Genomic DNA, 23,728 nt, shown 5'->3' on the forward strand with positions numbered 1-23,728 from the left:
GGGTTTGTTACTTGTAAGACACCCACGTTAAACTCACTGATTTGTATTGGACGAATTCCTCTTTTGGTGAAAATAGATAGTTTTTCTTATCTTCAACCTTTCTCTTCTTCCTAATTTCATGATGGTTTACATTATTATTGTTATTTTGGACAGTCTGCCCGAGTATCCTCCCCTTCCCATCTCCACATTGCTGTCAGAGCTATCTGAAGTGAAAACCTGTCCATTATTTGCTTATCGAAAATCCTTCTAACCCTTCATCACCTACTGGCAAAAACCCAAGTTCTTTCATATGATTTAACCCCTACGTACCTGTCCAGCTGACATCCATCCTTCAGTAATATTGGACGGCTGGTGCCTCCTTGTGCCATCTATGTTACAAGCTTGCTTATGTGGTTATCCAACTTCTAAGCCAACTCAAGCCTTGTCTTCTTCAGGCAGCCACCTCTGATTGCCCCACAATAAACTTAGGGGCCCACAACTTGTGCAGAACTTTGATTGCACATATGGCAATCGGAGAACTCTACCGATTTATGTGGGTGTGTTTTTCCCAGAGATCCCTGACCTCCATCCCAGGGTCTAGATTTAGTTGTCAGCTGCCCAGCCTGGAATAGAACAAAAAGTGCACACACTAGGATTACTGCACAGAGCTGAAAAGTGGTTTAGCCATTCTAGTTCCAGAGTGTGAATTTGAACCTTTTTAGGAAAGGATTTACAGAACAATCTCAGCAATTCTGGGCTTCCAAATTAGCTTCAACTGAACATTTCAAGTGTAGCTTTTTATGATAGAAGCAAATAAAAGGCCAGTTTTGTTATGATTGAAAAGTATAGTAGCTTTAGTCCCAGGAAATGGGTCTATCCCTTCTGCATTTTACCTTTTTTTGCTCTGAAATTGAGATTCTCTTATCTTCGCTTATATTGGTCCATGGTCACTCATTTACATCTGAGCTAATTGCAAAAAAAACTCCTTCAGGATGATCTCTTTGGATACATTTTTTTTTACCCCATAGGTATAAATTGCAGTCATTTTGTTTTATAGAGCCTCCTGGCACTCGTCAGCACACAGAATTTTCCAGATGCATCCCAGAGGAAAACACTGGTCTATGAACTAGCTATCTGAAGTCAGAGCATCTGTGCCACCTTCTGAGAAACATTGGAAAATTCTTAACATACCTCTATTCCTGCCCCCTTCACAGGTGGCTGCAAGGATTAAATAAGACAACCCGCTGAAGGACTCCCCTGAACAGGCAGGTCCCCTAAAGAAGTGGTATTCAAAGCACACATCAAAGAACCTGTGTATTCAAAGAACCTGGCCAGAATCTGAATCAATAACTGACTTCCTTCGCTTAGCAAATACACTACAAAAAAATGTCAGTTGAACAGTGTGCCCAGAAACTTACATTCTAGTGCCAACTCCCTTATCTTTTCGCAGAGCGAGAACAAAAAGTTCAGGGAAGGAGCCAGTCCAAGTTTTTTGAATATCCAGCATGAATTTTGCTGTGAATCCTAAACCTCCATGTAAAATCCAGCAAGTTGCCCACTCTGTAGCAGCCAGGACAGGGGTATGTGACCTAAGATCTACCAAATCTGAAGTGCCCATGTTTTTATTTTTATTTTTGTCACCCATGTACATTTTTTTTTTTTTTTTTTTTTTAAGGAAGACACAGGAAAGGAAGAGTTTTAGGGAAAATTCTTTATTCTGGTCAGGGCTGATGCAGCTGGCTTTTGGGAGGTGCTGACCCAGAAACTGACATCTAGTGGCCAACAATAATGGTGCAGGCCATAGTGTCCATTCCAAGCCCTTCAGCAATGAGTTATTGGCTAGAGGGCCAGAGACAGGGTTCAGACTGTTCTGGCTGTGTAGATTTGAAGCCTGACTCTGGCCCTCCCGAAGATTATTTGGGTTATTCTACTACTCATTTACAAACTTAGACATTAGACATCGTTACATTTTTGTGAGCAATTTTAATCCCATTATTGAAATGTAACAAAAAGAAATCCAAAACTGAGTAAGAGTGTATTTATATCTTATACAAAATAGGAGTATTAACTCATATTATTTAGCTATATTAACTTCTAGGGGCGCCTTGGTGGCTCAGTCGTTAAGCGTCTGCCTTCAGCTTAGGTCATGATCCTGGGGTCCTGGGATAGAGCCCCACATCGGGCCCCCTGCTCAGTGGGGGGCCTGCTTCTCCCTCCCCCTTTCTCCCTGCCTATGTTCCCTCTCTTGCTGTGTCTCTGTCAAATAAATAAAATCTTTAAAAAAAAAAAAAAAAAGCTCAAAACAATTCTATCATTGTTATTTTGCATTAAAATAAGGTACCTATAATTCAGACCTCCAAAAATAACTTTCTCCTACAGGAACAAAAACTGGCCATTTGGGGTGGGCGGTGTTTTATAGAAATGATGAGCACTCAGTTCAAGGTCAGAAAATCAGGAGTCCATTCTCTCCTCTTCCCTTTTCTCAGTCCACAACCAGGAATATGCAGAAAGAGATCAGGTTGGTTAATGTAGAGACTACTGATTTTTTTGTCTGGGGTGGGTTTTAGCCACTATAATCATAGGCCTAGTTTCTTTCTTGGGGGTGGGGCCCTGGAATATTTATTTCAGGACTTCCCTTTCCTCTAAAAGTTAAGGAAACATTTTAGCTACTAAATGGTGACCAAAGACAACCTTCTATAGAAGCAAAAACTTTAAGTTTCACATTTAAATAGAAGTAAGTGTGAGGGGCGCCTGGGTGGCTCAGCCGGTTTTGTGTGTGATTTGATTTGGGCTCAGGGTCATGAGATCCAGCCAGTGTGGAGTCCACTTGCCTCTCTCCCGCCCCCCCATCCGCCCCCCCTTGCTCAGGGGAATATGCATGTACACTCTCCCTCTCTCTCAAATAAATAAAATCTTTAAAAGAAAGTGTTGAGGCACATACTTTAACCAGTCATTTCTTTTAATATATTTTATTCTGATGAAGTTACAAAAGTAGATACAAAATACTTTCTTTAAAAGTACAATTAACTGACTTAGAAAAATAGATAAAGCCCCTAAAGGTTTAAAAATACAACATAAATTTTCATGTAAAGAACATTTAAAAATATTTTAGATGGTAACCAAGACTAACTTATGCAAACTACTGTTGATGTAGATCAAACATAGAATCTTCTATTTAAAAACCTATAGCACACTGGTAATCCATTTGGATTTACAGAATACTTGTCTGGAACAGAATTTGAGAATGAGAGAAACCCAAGTGAATTTCAACGCAGTTGCTTCAGTAAAGTCACCGCTATCACATGCAGTGTCATCCCCCCGAGCCTTGTATAGTCGGAAATATCAAAATCTAATGCGGAACACACAGGAAGACTGAGGGACCACTACTTTCCCTCTTTGCCAGAATTCTACAATAGTAAAAATCAAATCCACTTACTGAACTGACCTCAGGAAGAAGTCCGTCCCTGTCGAAGGGGCTGTGTCTGAGGTCTCGGCCAGCATCTGTCAGGCCGGAGTTCTCAGACAGGAAGCAGCCTCCCGTACCAGGCGGGCACCACCAGCACCGGAACTGCTGCTGCTCAGAAACACATTTCTAAGAGTGGGACCCTCTAGGGCTGATCTGTTTATTGCTGGTGAGGTAATGATGTTATGTCTAGAAGCTCCACTTCCAGTATAACCTTACTTTTCCGAGAGAATCAGTATCATCAGAAAACTTCAAAAATGTTTGGAGAAGTTAAAATCACCAGTGGTTGGCTCCTCTTGGCTCTGTGCTACTAGGGAAGCCTGCCTTTTGTTATCAAAGTCACGATGACTGCAGGTTTGCATTTCGCAAGCTGGCAGAAGCTTACAGAAGCCAGGGCTCTACAAGTCCAAGACAAGAGGAAACTGGCTAGCGGGTAGCCCTCGACAAATCGCTTTATTCACAGTCTGGAGAATAATGGAGACATCTGGCTATCACAACAAAAAACCTGCACATCATTGTCTAAAAGTATTTTTTAAAGGCCTGGAAATTAAGCACCATAGGACTACCTACATAATTTAGCAAGCACTCTCTACCCCATGACTGTACTCAGGGTGAGGAGCAGCAATCGGACCCTGGGCCCAGGAAGGTAATTCACAAGGGAGAAGAGTCCAAGACAGACTGATTTGTTCTGACTTTCCTCAAAGGCTGGCCCTCTAGCCCAGTCAGGAGGGCCTCACCCTCCCTGCTTCCTCCAGTTCTCCTGCTCTCTACCCCCTGGCTTTAGATGTGAACAAGTAGTGGTAACTTAATGGGTAGGTTGCACTATTGGTAAAGCCCGGTTAACCTGGGAACCTGGTAATATGTTTATTATTTTAAAAAAGGACATTCTGAGTCTCCAATTACCAACAAATTTTTTATTTATGTCTAGCATGTGACCATCTTTGGTTTATTTTGGGATGGAGTCATGAAGAGAGAGAGGATTTCTATCACTGAAAATAAATGGAGAAAAGTGAGAACTGCTTTAGGAATCATGTGAAATATGAGAAATGATGGAAACTACAATCCTAGTTGAGAAACAGAATTTCATTCCATGAAAATGTAATTAAAGCCAAAGTCGAGAGGCAATTAACATTCTGGGTGGCATCTAGAAACCTGCTTTCTTGTTTATAAATGATCAACACAAACACACAGAACTCCACACAGGGACCTTTGGATAAGCTTAAAACATGGATTGTGGAATGTTTCAGAGGGCTTCTCTCTTTCTCTCTCTCTCTCTTTTTTTTAAAATAAGGGATTATCCCACTTTTTAATTCCTGAAGCGATAAATGGTTTCAGCCTAAATAAAATAGGTGAAAGGTTTTGTTTCCTTTAAAATTCTGTATATCTGGATATGAAATTCAGTTATGATAAAAACGGAGTTCCTAAGCTATTTTTTTCCTTATACTTCAGTGGAATAATAAAAATAAATAACAAAAAAAACCCTAACCAAACTAACCTTTTATCAAAGCCATCAAGGGAGTTAGTGAGCACTCTGCAAAAATCCCAGCTCTGAACTCACACCGAATGCTGACCAACTTCAAGCAATGCCAGGTGGGCAAGTCCGCAATAGACTTGTGCCCAGTACATTCTTGACAGGTGGATGGAGTTTACTAAATCCTAGAAACCTAATGAAAATTAGACCTTTATTTCACTAAAAGGGAAGATTTTTTTCATCCCAATAGAAATAGATGAATTTCAAGTTTTGATTCAAAAACAATTAAAACAGGATTAAACCCCTATTAGGGCTCAAGCCATCCTTTGACTACTAACAGAATGAAGTAAAGATCTTTTACTTATTCCTCCCATTTTGTTTACACACACACACATACACACACACACACCAGGTAGCACACCAAACTTTAAACTGTGTTATAAAATGTGTACACCACCAAGGTTTTTTATTATGGGCTTCCTTAAGTCTTATCCTTGTTGGGAGAAAGGCTGAACATTTCTACACTACTCTTAACGAAGTCTCAAGTCACAATAAAAACACATAGCAGTAATTCTTGTTTTTGTTTTAAAGGACACTCAAAAGAAAATAACCAAGTACTCTGAGTACTTCCATTCTCCTCTCCAGGATCTCAGGGGCTCTGAAAAAAACAACATGAATGAAAATAGTGGTTCTGAGACCTGAATTGGTCATAATTTTTTGGAGTTTTCTTTCTTAGCCAAAAGCTACCTATTAAAATTAACCTGAATGAAGCATTTCAAAATAAAAATGTACAAGACTATCCTTTCATGCCTTAAGAAAATTATTTCTGATATACAAACTCCTAAAACTTTAGATAGGTTTATGTGAATAAAATCCCAAATAAAGATTAAAAAATAACATCATTTTAGAAATAACTCTTGTTACTCCCATACTACATAAGTCATATGAGGATTTAAACTGCAATCATGGATTCTGAAAAAATAAACATATAATATATAGTCTTACCTATAAAAACACCAGCATACTGACTTCAAACTAAAAGGTTACCCAAAGTAACACACAAATGTTCTAAATCTTAAGGAAACTTAAAAATACCTCTTCTATTTGTAAATAAAAACAGGATAAAATGGATCTGATTGCGTTATTAGGTAATTTGTTCTGGAAACTTGTTAATAAAGTACTGGTGGAAATTCCCAATCGCTATTATGCTATCACCCGAAGCACTCATTTTCTTCAGTAAAAGAAAAGAAAATGAACAGACTACATGTTATCATCACATATTACAAGCAAGTCCAACTCTGACAGTAACAGGAGTGGTCAAACGGTGCCTCAGAGTCGGCTGCCTCTTGAATTTCTCACTGAAGGACTGGGCCAATCTACCTGTGGGACAATTTTGTCAGTAGACACGAACACAGGTGTCTTTTTATCCTGTTTTCTTAAAAGTCTGTATCACTAGTCTATAACAGATAGCAATGAGATAGCTCTAGCAAATGAAGCAAGAAGGTAACTGTGTTCTAGAAGAAACATTTTATCTGTCTTTCGATCCAAGCTTCTCAATTAATTCCTGAAGAGGTGCCAACTCACGCCTATCAATCAGATTAAACTCCTAAAAAGAGAAGAAAAGTAAAATTAAAAAAAAAATAAGCCTAAAATTAAAACTCCATAAATGTCATTCCCACGCCTGGTTTTCTGAAATACAAAAAAATGATGAAATGTTCTCTGTGAACATTTTAAAATGGGATTTTACTCATTTTTTTAAAAGATAAGGGACTTACCGAAGAAGCAACTGTAGGTATTAGCATAATCCTCACTGTGTAAAACATTAAAATCAAAACTGTCTATGTTTGCCTTTCCATGTAAATGATCTTAAAGCTATACAATGATCATGGCCACCTACTGGGCAGTGGCCCTTTGTCTTTCATAGATCTATACTAACCCTCCATCTACATATGTCTGTGTCTGTACTATAGCTACACTACCTCTCTACACTGTATCTGTATATACCTCGTATCTGTATCTATACACCTGTTTCAGAACCTACACTCTATCGAGATCCATGCCACGCAACAATCTCAGAAGGAAAACAGAGAAGCACAGTACATTCTCCTTTGTGCAGCACATACAACTGAAATACATAATATATACTGTAAGACTGCTGACTTTTCTACAAAAAAACAGTTATCTAGACAGACCTATGTACATTTTGCATAGAGAATTATCTATCTCTAAAGTTGCCAAAAGAGTCCCAATTCTTTAATATCTTTTTCAAGCAATGTGAATTATTCTGATTTTTAAAAAGTTCCAGTTCCGGGGTGCCTGGGTGGCTCAGTGGGTTAAGCCTCTGCCTTTGGCTCGGGTCATGGTCTCAGGGTCCTGGGATTGAGCCCTGCATCGGGTTCTTTGCTCAGCGAAGCCTGCTTCCCCCTCCCCCTCTGCCTGCCTCTCTGCCTACTTGTGATTGTTCGCGCGTGTACTGTTAAATAAATATATAAATAAATAAAATCTTAAAAAAAAAAGAAAAAAGTTCCAGTTCCAAGTTAGGGCCCATTAGATAATAGGCTACATCTTTGAAGGGGGCGGTCCTTTTTGAAGTTTCTAGCTGTTGTCTTCATAAGATTTGGCCTGAAATGGGACTTCTGGGAGCTTAAACCAAGAGAACAACTAATAAGTTTTTCTCCAAGTTTCTCTCCTAGGCACAGACATCTCATAAAATAATCCAACTGCAGACGTTTTTCCAGAGCATCCCCTCTACTCAGCAGTGGTGATGAAACAGGAGGGTGTGGACAAGCTGTCTTGGAGTTTCAGTGCTCCCTGTCCTATCCTAACCAGAGACCCAGCTGCGGCAGCCAAAGGCAGAAGGCCCAAAACAGGGGTGATGCTTTCTATATTGCCACTATGCTAACCAACGAAATAAACAGCATGGAAAAGAGAAAAGAGAGGAATCGGCTTATACTTCACTCTCCATCTGTAAAATAGCTCTATCAATTACTCTATTAAAATTAACAAACGAGTCCAAGTCAAAGGACAAAGAAGTCAACATGATTCAACTTACCTGAACAAAGAAGATAAAGTGCTTAAAGGAGGTGTTGAGGTGGGCCTCTTCCTGCAACTGCATCACAGAGTCAAAGTGCTGGTGATAAATGTGGGCATAAACCCGGAACAGACGCTTCAGAATGGTCTTTGCCACAGACATAAAGTTTTTGGGAAATGGGACACCTGTAATCAAATATACATATATATCAATTGTCTTTTATCCAACTGAACAGCGGAAAGTTTAGAAGCTGCCATAAGCAACGCCAACACACAAACACACACATTCACAAATATAAGCCTGTTTTCCACATATATACTTTAAAAAAAAAAGACAAAGAAAAAAAAAACCCAAACATAAATATACGGGGTATCCTCACACAGCACTTTTTCTGACTGCCTTAGAAGAAAAGGCACAGGCACCAAGTTTATAAGGAGCTAACATGAATATAATTTCAGCTGTTTAATACTGGAGAGTTTCTTCCTAAGATTAAATGCAACAAGTATTTTGATATAAATAAAACAATTTCTATTTCTGTAATTCTAACTCTAAAAGATTTTTTTAAAAACACGCACTCAACCACGAATGACAACTAAGCAAGACAAAAAGGCATTATAATCTACTGTCTATAAATAAAAGTATTTTATCTGCATTACTCTGAAAAAATAGTTTTCTGGTTTTAGGAGTCCCCAACTTTTTATTTTTCTCTAAAGTGCTATTTTCATTTTCCTGTAATACAAGATAGGGACAAACTTCCTGGAAAAGGGAGGCAGAGCACCTATTTTGCAAAGAAAATAAACACTTCCTTAAAAAAGAATGGGGAGAGGGTTTGGTAACCTCTGGTTACGTTCCTGAGAATTCCAGTTGACAAGATCAAAGTCTTAGGAAATAGAGACAGGAGCAAGACAATATAAGTGGCACTGAGTACATTATATAAACACATTAAGAAGGCATCAGCTTCCAAAATAACCTAGATTAGACAGCCTTAAAGGCTATTCCACAACACTACTCAAGAAACATTTCCTTTTCTTCAATCTTTCAGAAAAAAGAAAAATGGTTAAAACACTTTCTCCTTGCCTGCATTTTAATTTATTTCTTAACCAGCCCTTGAAAGCCTAAAATTTAGTCTATTTTGCTCTTGCAAGCAAATTTTTTCTGACCCCCCCCCCATCCCATTTTGGCTAACAACTGGCATGTGTTTTTTTTTAAACTTTATTTAAGTTAAATTCTATACCCAACGTGCGGCTTGAACGCAAGATCTCTAGAGATCAAGAGTTGCATGCCCTACTGAATGAGTCAGCCAGGTGTCCCTAACAACCTGCATTTTCTAACTTTATCCTGGAGCTTGTGGGCATGTTTTTCTGGACTGGTGTCTTGTACTCATATACTGAAAAGCTGGATTTTTAAGTCAAACTCCTTCTCTTAGAATTTATAAATATATGCCTCCAGCTAATAAAAGTGAGTTAACAATTCTATCTAGTAAGGATAAATAACTGGCAGAAGTAAGATGTAAATAATAGCCTAATTGAGGGGGAAAAGGCTTCTGAAACATTAGAATGGATTACTAATGAATGAAAAGCTGAGAAAAGGGAACAAAGTTTTAAGTATTCTTTATTTTCCATAATTGGAAGACTTTAATCATTAAAGAAATAGAAGTAATTTGTCTTAAACCAAGCACTTTCCAGGCTGAGCTGAACAGAAACATCCAAGCACAGTCAATACACAATAAAGAATCTGTGAGAAAGGAAACGGTTTAATAATAAAAAAACCTGACCAATAGCAAACAGACAGGGTGTTAGCATGATACAAGCTTTTCTCCCAAAACAGCCACTGATTAGACCACAAAAAGGAACCTGCTATGGTCTGAATTATTTGTTACCCCTCAAAATTCCTATATTGAAATCCTAACGTGAGGACGTGGGGCTCTGGGAGGTGATTCGGTCACAAGGGCAGAGCCCTCCTGCATGGGATCAATGCCCTTAAAAGAGAGGCCCCAGAGAACTTCTGTGGGCTCCTTCCACCATGTGAAGACTGAGAAGTCAGAAGTCTGCAACCCAAAAGTGGGCTCTTACAGAGACCCAACTACACTGGCCCCTTGATCTTGGACTTCCAGTCCTAAAAGCTGAGAAATAAATTTCTGTTGTCATAAACCATCCAATCTCTGGTAGTTTTGTAATTAGCAGCCCGAACAGATAAGACAGAATCCAAGAATCCAAGAATCCATGATGTTCCTAAGACACTCTGAAACTGAAAATGAAAAGACTGATCTCATCTCATCCATAAATACCGATGCCAAAATCTTGATCAAAATATTAGCAAATAAAAAATACTCTTCCAGGAAAACACTAAATAAGAAAGATACTGGAGGGGCACCTGGGTGGCTCAGCGGGTTAAAGCCTCTGCCTTCGGCTCAGGTCATGATCCCAGGATCCTGGGATCGAGCCCCGCATCGGGCTCTCTGCTCAGCAGGAAGCCTGCTTCCTCCTCTCTCTCTGCCTGCCTCTCTGCCTACTTGTGATCTCTCGCTCTCTCTGTGTCAAATAAATAAATAAATAATCTTTAAAAAAAAAAAAAAAAAAAAAAAAAAAAAAAAAAAAAAAAAAGAAAGATACTGGAGAAAACCTTGTGGTAACCAACAACAGACATTGGGAAAATATCGTAAAACTCAACAATTATATCTGATTTTTAAAAATTTACACACTTCCCAAAAGCAAGATTCCTGCTTAATGCTGAGGTACTAGAAGCACTTGCATAAAAGTAAGGCAACAAGAAAAGAGGTCTGCCACATCATCACCATTGCTCAGCACTACTCTGGGGCAATGAGATAAGAGTTACACAAGAAGCATCTGTATCAGAAAGGAAGAGGAAAAATTAATATTATCTGAATATGATGTGATTCTGTACCTGAAAAACTCAAGGAAACCAATCCAGAACAGCTGAAACAATCAGAATCTGACGGTCAACTTATACAAAATTTTATATAAAAATCAACAGCTTTCCTATGTATTAAACAATAACCATTTGTAAGCCAGACATCAATTTAAAAACACCATAAAATGTCTAGGAATAAACTTATACTTGAAGGATTAACATAAAGTACACTACAGAATTTTACAAGAGGAAATAAGAAAGAAAAGATGAAGAAATGAAAAAATGTACCTAATTCTTGGGCAGACCCAGTATTGTCAAGAGAACGAGACTGTCTATGTTAATCTACAACTTGAATGGAATAATCTCAAAATCTCACAAATACTTTTATTTTACCTTGCCAAAATGATTCTAAGTTCTTTGGAAGAATAAATATCCCAGAAGAGCTATGAAAATTCTGAAAAAGAAGAGCAAAAAAGAGAGACTAGCCCTACAAGATGCTCAAAGATATATGGCCATGGTAATTAAAACAGTGTGGAATTCCTACAGGAACAGATAAAGAGACTGAAAGACTCCAAATTACATGGCAATCTGGTGTACACATACAATAACCCAGGGAGAAGAGACATATGCATTCAATAAATGGTACTGTACAAAACTGATTCACATTTATTTATTTATTTATTTATTTTTAAAGATTTTATTTTTATTTACTTGAGAGAGAGACAGTGAGAGAGAGCATGAATGAGGAGAAGGTCAGAGGGAGAAGCAGACTCCCCATGGAGCCAGGAGTCCGATGCGGGACTCGATCCCGGGACTCCAGGATCATGACCTGAGCCGAAGGCAGTCGTCCAACCAACTGAGCCACCCAGGCGTCCCCTGATTCACATTTATAACTAGAAAAAAAAATTAAGGGAGCCTTAAGAAAACAATTTCCGGCAAGAACAAAGATTTAAATGTAAAAACAAAACCCACAAAAATACTAAATGAAAACAAGGGCAAATATTTCTATTATCTTGAAGTAGGGAAAACCTTTCTAATCATTATATTAAAATCCACACAACAAAGGAAAAAATTAATAGAAAGTTACATATGGCAAGAATACCTCATGAACAAAATAAGACAAGAGGCAAGCTAGGGAAAGATACATATGACATATATGTCAAAGAGCTAGTATCCTTACCAAAGAAATAGACAAAGGACAGGAATAGAAAACACATGATGATCAATAAACCAAAAAAATCTCAATGCCATCAGCATTTTTGTAATGTACATTCAAACAAACTTATTTACCCAAATTGAAAAGATTAAAAAATAAGTAGCCCCAACCAGTATTATCAGTGAAGAAATACAGACAGACACAAACTTGGCTGGAGTAGGTATGCATTTACAATCTTTTTAGAGAGGAATTTGTCAGCCATCATTACTTTTTTTTTAAGTAACAAAGTATTAAAAATAATACAACATATTTATCAGTTAAAAAGGAAAATATTCAACATTAACTCACCAATCTTAGAAGGAAAAAGAGTTTCATCATCAAGCTGATCCTGAACCCAAGTCATCAAATAGTCAATGTATTTTGGTGCAGAACATTTGATGGGCTTTTTAATATTAGTGCCATCTGCCCAGTGATATTCGTATCTGGAGAGAAAAAGGTTTTACTGATAGTTTCAAAAGCAGTAACAAATGTACAATTCGTAATCAAAGTAGGTCTACATTTTATCAGTAGAAGTTAAATATAATTTAATAAATGACTTCAAGTTCTACTGGAGGTTACTCAGAGTTCCCTATAGCATTATCCTGAAATAGGATAGTTATAATTGGAAGAGAAAAGGAGGATAACGCGGCAGCTGACAGTGCCAGAATGGATGTTTAAAGATAAGGGAACTGTATCTTCATGGTAGAGGGAGCTAAGGACTGGGTCAGAGACAAATGGATCCCCCACATCCTGCAACAGCTGACCATCAAGGTACCAACAACAGAGTCTACATAATAAGACTCTTTCCTGGGCGCACCGGGTTGGCTCAGTTGGTTAAGCATCTGTCTTCGGCTCAGGTCATGATCCCAGGGTCCAGGATCCAGCCCTGCACTGGGCTCTGTACCTCAGGCTCCCTGCTCAGTGGGGTGCCTGCTTTTCCCTCTCCCTCTGCCCCTCCACCTCCTTCTGCTTGTGTGCTCACAATTTCTTAAAATTTTTTATACTCAAAATTTCTTCTTATTAATTTGAGTGAAAGAGAGGTCGAACGTGCAGTGCAAGCAGGGGGATGGATAGAGGGAGAGAGAACCTCAGGCAGACTCCCTGCCGACTGCAGCGCCTGATGTGGGGCTCAATCCCATGACACCTGAGTTCAAGACCTGAGCAGAAATCAAGAGTCGGCCAAACCAGCTGAGCCACCCAAATTTTAGTCAAATTTTTTTAGTCTAACATCTTTAAGCCAGAAAATTAAAGCGGCACAATTTGGACATAACACTAAGCACAAGAAAAAAAAACTGAACATTCATTATTCAGTATAATATAATTAAATACTAACTACCACAGGCCAAAGTATTTAATAATAACTAAAAGCTTATTAAGGACGCATTCAAGAACTCGTAAGATTGAACTGCTCTTATGTAAATAGATAAAAACAAAAAGGCCTTATTGTTTCATTTCTATCAATGAGTGATCAGCTTTCTTTAGTACTTCGAATACCTATCTAATAGTCAGTATAGGTACCTGGGGCCTGCAGACATGACTGGACAGCTTGCTTCAGTGCAGAATTCTGTAATAGTTCCATACAGCATGTTGATCTGGTTGAAGAAATCCACAGCTGGAAACATAATAGCAGAATTATGTTAAAATGTTTGTGCAAATACAATAAAATGTAGACCTCTCAGCTGAAGGAAAAATGGACAATGCCTTCAAGTTCTTGAATAAATCTGTAAGAGATTCAGTGATCCAGGGATACTGCAAATTCCCTTCTCTTATTAAGCTGCCACACCTAAATTAACTTTTAATCTATATTCGCTTTAATATAGTAAGTTTTTAGCCAGCACAGAACAGCAAGAAAATAAAATCTTAGCAATACTTCTAACTTAATGATGATTATTATATCAGTAGAATATATAATTTGATTATATCCAAGGGAATAAAAAAATCCATTGCTTCCTATCAATCTGGACCAGACAATACCATCTGGGTTGGGAAAAAGCAAAATGCATAGGAGAACATCCTGTAAGGGGCAAGGTCTATCAGCTGTATCAACAGGCATTTAAAACATCTTATCATAAAAATCATAAAAAACCTGAGGCCTAATGCAAACTGAGGACACAGAAAGGACATGGTGGGATAATGTCCCTTGTCCTGGAGACTCCAGCTATCCAAAGGGAAAAAATTGAGAGGAATATAAGAGTTAAGAGAAAAGGCAGCGTCTCCAGGGGTTGAGCTAGTCAGTGAGCACTTCCAAGAGGAGCTTCTGCTAAATATGGAAGAAATGGAAGAGGAAGGGAGTAAGTAGTGAATCTATCAGAGTCAAATGTTCCTCTGCACAGACATCCACATAAGCTTTGGAAAGTTTTAAAAACTGTTTTAGTTCCCTGTCTAAAGGAGTCCCTAAAAACCACCTGGGGCTTTTCCGCATTTCTTAAAAAACAAATAGATTTTAAAAAAGCTCCGTCTCGTCAAAAGGAATTTTACATAAAACTCCCTCACTTATAAACCTTCTTCTTAGTGAGTCACGTTGGAGAACAGCCTATCTAAAGCAAAAAGTCTCCAAGAAAAATTGAAGGCTGAAGAAGGCCAACAGATGCCTTCGGAATAACAGATGACAGACATATTGGTAATTGTGCTATAAGATAAAGTAATCATTAGGTCCTTATATAAATATTTAAAAGTATTTAAAATTTCTCAGTTTTAATTTCTAACACAGTATCACTAGATAAAACCTACATAATTGACAGCTCTTTGTGTTTCTTGATAATTTTTTAGAGAATACAGGGATCCTGAGGCTAAAATGTTGGAGAACAGTCTAAGACAGAAAGTCTCAAAGGAAAACTGATGGCTCAGGAAGGCCAACAGATGCTTTCAGAATAACAGATGATAATTTGAGTTAAGGTTTAAAAAAAAAAAAAAAACAGGGGAAGGTCTTTTCTGAAAATATAATGCTTCACATGGTTCACAAAGATCTATAAAAACATACAGTGATAACTCTTAATCCCAACCACCCCAGCTTCCCCCTATGGATAAGGACTACATTATTTTTTTTGGTCTCCTGCCCCCAAGCACCTGTATCCTGTCTTGCACAAAAGATTTTAACATATCCCGTAGTTATGCACCTTGTTTCTCTTAGTAATGCAAATAATGGCTTTTTAACATGCTGAAAAAAAAAACCCCAAATTTTTCTTATTATGGCTACAAGAAATTTTTAAATAACATTTGTAGCTGTGTCACATTATATTTCTATCGGACAGTGCTGATCAAAGAAATGATTATCAACAACTGAATAATACCACATAAAAAGACAGCTGGATAGTATGGAGGACATTCTGGACACTTTTGGAAGTATATGTCACCACATATAAAGCAGCCTTCCAAACAAACAAAATTAAACCCGAATTTGAGCAAAGTTCCAAATCTGTGCTAACGTGGGAACCACTAGCCACAAATGGCTACTTAGTTAAAAATAAATTTAAAATTCAGTTCCAGCCACACAAGCCACATTTCAAAAGCTAAATGGCCTCAGTACAGATTCAGAACATTTGCACCATGGCAGGAAGTTCTACTGGACAGTGCTGCTCTAGATCTAACATTCACAGGAAGTAAAAGAAAGAACAGAATGTGGTAATGCAAGCTTTGGGGATACAATCAACACGATTCACACAGTGGGAAATAAATGGTTTCTTCAACAACAAAAATAGCAAGGAACAAAGACTGCAACAAGGGGGAGCCTGCGCATTAAGAGATTCAAGAAACATTACACAGAAGCCTTATTAATCTGATTTAAACCAAATATAATTTTTTTAAAAAAAGAAACAATTAGGGGCGCCTGGGTGGCTCAGTTGCTAAGCATCTGCCTTCGGCTTGGGTCATGATCCCAAGGTCCTGGGATCGAGCCCCCCATTGGGCTCCCTGCTCCGTGGGAAGCCTGCTTCTCCCTCTCACTCCCCCTGCTTGTGTTCCCTCTCTGTGTCTCTATCAAATAAATAAATAAATAAAATCAATAACAATCAGGGATATTGCTAACATAAAGTAATGGAAGTATTGTCATTACCTTTAAAAGGGGGAGTGCCAGTGCCAGAGCTCAGTGGGTTAAGGCCTCTGCCTTTGGCTCCCGTCATGATCCCAGCATCCTGGGATTGAGCCCCACATCAGGCTCTCTGCTCAGCTGAGAGCCTGCTTCCCTTCCTCTCTCTCTGCCTGCCTCTCTGCCTACTTGTGATCTCTGTCAAATAAATAAATAAAATCTTTAAAAAAAGGGGGGGGGAGTGCCTGTCTTTTAGAGACATGGAATATTTATAGATGAAATAATATGTTTGGGGCACCTGGGTGGCTCAGTCGTTTTGAGCATCTGCCTTCAGCTCAGATGGTGGTCTTGGGGTCCCAGGATTGAGTCCCACATCGGGATCCCTGCTCAGTGGGGAGTCTGCTGCTCCCCCTCCCTCTGTCCATCCTGCTTGTGCCCTCTCTCTCTCAAATAAATAAAATCTTAAAAAAAAAAGAAAGAAAAGAAAGAAAGAAAGAATGTATTTGGGATTCACCTCAAAACAATCAAGGTGAGGTGGGCTGGCCGTGTCTCACTGCCAGCATGGAAGAAACTAGGGGAGAGATAGGAAGAGTGGGGAAGAGGTGGAGAGGGGAGGGAGGAATCAAAACACGAAAAGAAAAAAAAATTAATCAGAGCGAGATATAGAAGCATGAACTGGCCATGACCGTTAAAACTGGACAATGGATGCCTGGGAATTCACTGTATTAGTTTCTCTATTTTTCTATGTTTGAAATTTTTCATTAAGAAGTTTAAAAATTCCTCGGGCGCCTGGGTGGCTCAGTTTGTTAGGCAACTGCTTTCGGCTCAGGTCACGGTCCCGGAGTCCCAGGATCGAGTCCCGCATCGGGCTCCCAGCTCCATGGGGAGTCTGCTTCTCCCTCTGACCTTCTCGCCTCTCATGCTCTCTCTCACTGTCTCTCTCTCAAATAAATAAAAAAAATCTTAAAAACAAAACAAGAAGTTTAAAAATTCCTAGAACATCTGAAGTCCCTAACAGATTTAAATCTTGTCACCTGGTACTGATCTCACCTCAGAGATGACAGGCTCAAGTATTCAAATCTCTAGCCTCAGTATATATCTTTCCACGTCATGCCCTCATTTTCTTGAACTCGAGCGGCTTTCAGCTCAAGGGTCCCTCCCATTTTCTCCCAATCTCTCTATTTCCTCCGATTACTCCAAAGTCATAACAATCACGTGACTGCCCATATGAACTGCAACTGATGTCTGTGTATACGCAGGCAGGTGAGAGCTGCTGGGAATTGGGGGTGCGACTGGGGAGGCAGGCTCCCTACAAAGTCATGGTCCATGACCGGTAGAATTTTGTATTCCAAGGTTTCATCTGACCTTACCCAATAATTCATACCATTCTATTCTCAGAAATCACCCCAAAGCACTCAACATTTCCCCTCACGTGTCTCTACCCAGCCATATAAGCTACATAACCAAGTACTCTGAAGAGAACAAAACAGTTCCGGATATATTTGTACCTGTAAGTTTGCTTGTTTGTTTCTTTCTTTCTTTCAAGATTTTATTTGTCAGAAAGAGAGAGAGAGTACAGGCAGGCAGAATGGCAGGTAGAGGCAGAGGGAGAAGCAGCCTCCCTGTGGAGCAAGGAGCCCAATGTGGGACTTGATCCAGGACGCTGGGATCATGACCTGAGCCAAAGGTAGCCCGCTTAAGGGACTAAGCCACCCAGGCATCCCTATGAGTTTCTTTATAGGTAACTCATACTACAATGGTTATACCTGAAAAAGAAATTTGATTAACAAAAAGATTTTAGCAAAACGTTCCTATAAATCAACAAAGCTGAATGTTCTTAAAAACTTACTGTTGACAGCAATCCATTCATTGAGGTCTTCTCCCTCTGGCAACATAACAGCTTGTCTCAGATTCCCGCTTCCTAGAGTTGCTTCTGCATGTTTTAAGAGTTCATACTGATGAGAGCCCTCGGGAATATTCTTCTTTGGTTTGAATGTTTTAGAAGAGCGGCTGCTGCTGTTAGGTTGAAAGTAAAAGTATATCAATCTTTATTTTAGGAATGAAAGCAGAATGGCATAATTTTAGGCATACAAACTGTTCTGAAAATTAAAAAATACTCCCTGAAAAGTGCCAGGACAGGGAGAGGGTGACAATCACAAATAAAGAATGCTTTAAATGTTTTTCCTCACAAAGATTCAGGATTAGCAACACAATTTCATACAGAACGCAATTTTACTATGCCTCATGAAATAGTATGGTGCACCAGGATTCTAGTCCTTGATCTGCCACTAATTCTGTGACTTCCTTTTGGCTTCAATTTCTACCTACAGACAATGGTGGGGAAGAGAGACAGTCCTAAGTTTTGAAGAGCTAAAAAAAAAAAATCCATTTTTTGAATCAAAAGATTTGTGATGCCATCAAAGCAAACCACAGTAGAAGTGACATTAACATTCTGAAGTTATTAGCAGGAAAAATAAATGAGACAACCGGTTACTGAGAAAAATGATTTTTCTCTAAGGAAGCTAACAGGATATGAAACCTAGAAAAAAATGGAGAGATTTCTAACCATAAAAATTAAATTTCCAAAAAGAACAAAGAGGAACCTGGAAACAATCCCAAAACTTATTAGAAGAGGAATAAATAAATTTGATATATCCATAACGTGGAATAGTACATAGTTAAGAAGAACAAGTTAGAGCTACATGTATTCACGTGCCAAGATATCAAGTCATAAACATAATGAAGAACCGAATGTCCAGCAGAATCCCATCTTCTAAATGCAGAAAAAGTTTCAGAAAGGGGGCACCTGGCTGGCTCAGTCAGTAGAACACGCAACTCTTCATCTAGGGGTTGAGTTCAAGCCCCACACTGGGTGTACAAATTACATAAAAATAAAACCTTAAAAGAAAGAAAAAGAAACTAACATGAAATAAATAATGTCTCAAGAGTCAATATGATCTTCATCTACAATAATACTTCCAGGGTGCCTGGGTGGCTCAGTTGGTAAAGCATCTGCCTTAGGCTCAGTCAGGATCTCAAGATCCTGGGATCAAGTCTGGCTCCAGGCTCAGCGGGAGTTTCTCCCAAACAAGCTTGTTTCTCCCTTTTCCTCTCTCCCCAACATGTGCTTTCTCTCTCATTCTCTCTCTCTCTCTCTCAGATAAATAAAATCTTTAAAAATATATATATTTTTGGGGCGCCTAGGTGGCTCAGTGGGTTAAGCCGCTGCCTTCGGCTCAGGTCATGATCTCAGGGTCCTGGGATCGAGTACCGCATCGGGCTCTCTGCTCAGCAGGGAGCCTGCTTCCCTCTCTCTCTCTCTCTCTGCCTGCCTCTCCATCTACTTGTGATTTCTCTGTCAAATAAATAAATAAAATCTTTAAAAAATATATATATGTATATATATTTTTTTGAATTCTTACAACTAAAAAAAAAAAAAAACAACTACCCAATTTAAAGATGATTACAGGATCTGAACAGGCATTACTCCAGAGAAGATATACAAATGGCCAACAGCATACAAAAAGATGCTGATCATGGTTAGTCATTAGGAAAATGCTAAGTAAAATCACAATAACACTTCATATCCATTCAGGATATCTATAATCAAAAAGACAATTAACAAGTGCTACCTATGGTGTGGGTAGATTGAAACTCTCAAAGAGTGCTGGTGGGAATGCAAAATGCTGTCATACTTTGAAAAAGTTTGGCAGTTCCTCAAAAGATTAAACATAGTTAGCATATAACTCAGCAATTCCACTTCTTGGTATTTACCCAAAAGAAATGAACCTATGCATCCAATACAAAAATCTGAACACAAAAGTTCACAGCCGCATCATTCGTAACAGCCAAGAAGTGAAAACGCAAATGCCTGTCAACTAGAAAAAAAAACAGCCTCACATTTCGATCCAAAAAGTAACTAAGCAACTGGGCATCCACAAACAAACCACTAACTAAACATTAACTCATAGGAAAAAGACTTGGGGAGTGGAGGGAAAGATTGCTCCAGTAATACAGAGATTTACAATTACAATCTAAATCAGAAAAACTTTCAGACATGGTAATCATTCTGTGTAGCCCATACTTCTAAAAAACAACTGAAAGGCGGGAAAAAACGACTTGAACAAGGATATTCTCAGTAGTGCTAAAACAGCAAAATACTACATAGAATCCAAATTTCTCTGCTGTGTATGAGTTTGGTAAGATTTCAAATCCACTTGTTTAAGACAAGTGAAATTTGTTTTAACCTATTTGTTTATGACCAAGACAAAAAGAAAAGTTGTTTTCATATAAGAATGAAGAAAATTGTGTCAGGATGTCATCATCTCATCTGTTCGCACCCGTAAGAACTCAGTAGTTCAGCTGCTGAGGGGCCCCCTGGGGCTTATCAGTGAAAACTTATGAAGCAACTACAGCAAGGAGACATTTTTGACTATAAATACCAAGAATTTGTGCGGAATACTTTAGAGTGTTCGATCTGGGCAAGATGACACTGCTATCTAAACAGCTCTCTGTAGGAGCGCCTGGGTGGCTCAGTGGGTTAAAGCCTCTGCCTTCAGCTCAGGTCATGATCTCGGGGTCCTGGGATCGAGTCCTGCATTGGGCTCTCTGCTCAGCGGGGAACCTGCTTCCCTCTCCCTCCCCCTCTCTGCCTACTTGTGATCTCTGCCTGTCAAATAAATAACTAAAAATCATAAAAAAAAATAATAAACAGCTCTCTGAAAACCTTGGGGCAAATGGCCCTTCCAGTCAAATGCCCAGCCCAGAAGGGAAATTCACTTGCAGGTCAACACCAGCACCATCGCTCCCTGGCAACAAGGACCTTCACTTGCTGGACCTCAGCTCTGGCTTGGCTAAGCTCAACACCTCTCCTCAGCACCAAGACCTATAAAGGTACATCTCAACTAAATCTGGGCCTTCTTTCTTTCATCTCTCCTTGTCTGGAACAATAGTGTATTTAATCCATCACTGGCTTGAAGTATTTTATTAGTTTAATAAGAAACACTAGCTGCTACGCTACTGGCCTATGAAATTCCCACAGCAAACCTGTGTCAAATACATTGCCAGCAAAGACAAACCCAGTCTCTGAGCATCATGTGCCTCCCAAAGCAAAACATTCTCACAATAAGGAAACGGATAAATTCTGGTTAAGGAACACTACGAACTTGAATAAAATTTAATGAAAATGTCAAATATGTGGGTGATGTCCTCAATCACACAACATAAAAATTTAAGTGATGTGCCAGGTAGAGAGAGCCACCTGAAAATAATAAGGTGCTGGAGCAACGCTTCCCAAACCTTAACGCGCTTCAGAATCATCAGAGAATTTACAAAAGTTTCCACTTAAGCCTCATTTGGGCCCCAGGCCTTATCTCTAAAACAGGATTCTACCCAGGAAAAGTTAATTACACAAAGTCACAGTGGTGCCCGGCTAGGCTCAGTCAGTACAGTCCTGACGGGTTGTAAGTTTGAGCCCCATGATGGGTGTAGAGGGTACAAACTACCTAAAATCTACACAAAGTCACAAAGCGGGCTGAATCCGAACAGGAGATAAGTCTGCATTACTGTAAGGCCGCAGCTTAACTTCAAGCTTCTCAAACCACGTCTTCCTGGGGTAGCCTTTTTCCTCGGGGGTAGTTTTAATACAGAAGATAATAAAACTTGGCATACGATGGAGTAAAAAGCGAAGTCAGCACGGATCGGTACTAGAAGGCTCCAGACTTGCGAGGACTCGGGAGCCCCAGCGGCCGGGCTCGGGGCTCCGCCCCCGGGTCGTCCCTCCACCCTCAGGGGCGCTGAGGCGGAAAAGTTTGCAGGCACTGCCGGCTTCGGGGCCTCTTTACTCCGCAACCCTCTCTCTCTCTCTCTCTCTCTCTGCTTCCTTTGCCTCGACTTTCATCTCCGTCTGCCCGGGCCCACCTCCGGGCCTCTCCCATGGCCCTCGGGGGATGGGGGCGGGAGGCGAGCAAAGCAAACGTCGGCCATTCCGACCCCGACCCCGGGGCCCCGTTCCGGCCTCGGACGCCTGCTCGCCCCCTTCCCCGCCCTCGCCCTCGGCCTTCAGCCCTCCGGGCCCTCCGCCCCGCCACACTCACAAGAGGAAGCTCATCTTCTGTCCTCGGAGGGGAGGGGCCACTGGCCCCCGCCGCGCCCTGGATTCGGAGCCCGCGCGGGAACCACGAGCAAGCGGACAATCCTCAGCTCGCGGCCAGCGAAAGCACCCGGCGCCGCTGCTTTGAACCGAGGATCGAGCCGGTGCCAGTTGCTGCGCTCGCCTCCCCCACCGTGCCGACCCGAAATGCGGAACCACCAAAATCTCGCGAGCGAAGGCTTCCGCCCTCCCCGCTCCTGCGAGAGAGACCAGACGCACCCCTCTTAGCCCCTCCCCCTCCTAAAGCTCAGCCAGTCAGCGGCCTCTAAGCCGGGACTTCCTCCTCCTGGAGGCGTGGTCAGTTCATGGTCCCTGGCCTGGGGGAGTGGCTCACCTTGTGCTTGGTCTGGGGTGTTGCAGGGTTTGCCGGCACCCTCCTTATAAGGCAAGGGGCTTCCAACAGCGCTGCAATTTTGAAGAATTTATTTTGATTTTTAAGTTGAGATATAATTCACATAGCATGAAATTTACCCTTTAAAAATTTGCACTCCAGTGGTATTTTTCCTTTATTCAGAGTTATGCAACCATCACCTCTAATTCTAGAACATTTTCATCACCCGGAAAAGAAACCCCTTAGCAGTCATTCCCCTTCCTCCCTCCTGGCGACCCCTGGCAACAACTAGTCTACCTTTTTTATATGCACTTGCCTCACCTGGACATTTCACATAAATGGGATTACACAATATATGGTCTTTTGACTGGCTTCTTTCACTTAGTATATAATGTTTTCAAGTTTCAACAACATTGTAGCATTTAACAGTACTTCCTTCTTTTTTATGGCTGAAGAATATTCCATTGTATTAGTATACCTATTTTGTCTGCCCATTCATCAGGTTGATGGGCATGGAGTTGTTTCTACTTTTTGGCTATTATAATTAGTGCTGCTACAAACGTTCCTGTAGTAGTTTTTCTATGGACAAATGTGTTCATTTCTCTCAGGTATTATACCTAGGACTGTCTGGGTCATGTGGTAACTATACATTCAACTTTTCGAGGAACTCCCAAACTGTTTTCTGAATTGGCAGCACCACTTTACATTCACACTGGCACATGTCTGGAGGTTCTAATATTTCCATATTCTTGATGACATTTTCTATCGTCTTTTTTTTTTAAGTGTTTTCAGTTGCATTTACCTTTTTTTTTTTTTTTTAAAGATTCACTTATTTATTTTACACACAGAGAGAGTGAGTATGCAAGCAGTTGGGGGGGGGGAGACAGAGAAAAATCTCAAGCAGACTCTCCATGGAGGATGGAGCCCAATGAGGGGCTCTAGATGGGGCTTGGTGTGGGGTTTGATCCCATGACCCCAAAATCATGACCTGAGCTGAAATCAAGAGTCCCCACTCAACTGACTGAGCCACCCAGCTGCCTGACTGTTGTCTTTTTTTATTGTTGCTATCTTAGTGGATGTGAAGTGATAATCTCATTGTGACTTTGATTTGAATGTCCCTGTTGGCAGCTGTTGAGAATCTTTTCATCTGCTTATTGACCATGTGAAAGGAATTTATTTTTATCTTCCTTTAAAGTTATCTTAAACCCTCAA

The 23,728-nt window shown here is 40.1% G+C and overlaps 1 protein-coding gene across 2 annotated transcripts; it reads right to left on the bottom strand.

The window, feature by feature from the left end:
• Window positions 1–2,920: 2,920 nt before the first annotated feature.
• On the bottom strand, window positions 2,921–22,374 carry MOB1A (MOB kinase activator 1A). 2 transcript variants are annotated; one of them, XM_004742221.3, is made up of 6 exons: window positions 22,130–22,374; window positions 17,884–18,047; window positions 13,529–13,622; window positions 12,320–12,453; window positions 7,966–8,129; window positions 2,921–6,519 (listed from the first exon to the last, which is right to left on the bottom strand). In XM_004742221.3, the coding sequence occupies exons 1-6, from the start codon at window positions 22,141–22,143 to the stop codon at window positions 6,442–6,444; spliced, it is 648 nt and encodes a 215-aa protein (XP_004742278.1). In that variant the 5' UTR covers window positions 22,144–22,374; the 3' UTR covers window positions 2,921–6,441. The 2 variants fall into 2 exon arrangements, with proteins under 2 accessions (XP_004742278.1, XP_004742277.1); XM_004742220.3 differs by having other exon boundaries at window positions 17,884–18,050; window positions 22,130–22,373.
• Window positions 22,375–23,728: the final 1,354 nt, after the last annotated feature.

Source organism: Mustela putorius, unplaced genomic scaffold (genome assembly GCF_011764305.1).
Source record: "Mustela putorius furo isolate JIRA1106 unplaced genomic scaffold, ASM1176430v1.1 tig00000281_pilon_pilon_pilon, whole genome shotgun sequence".
Lineage (NCBI taxonomy): Eukaryota > Metazoa > Chordata > Mammalia > Carnivora > Mustelidae > Mustela > Mustela putorius.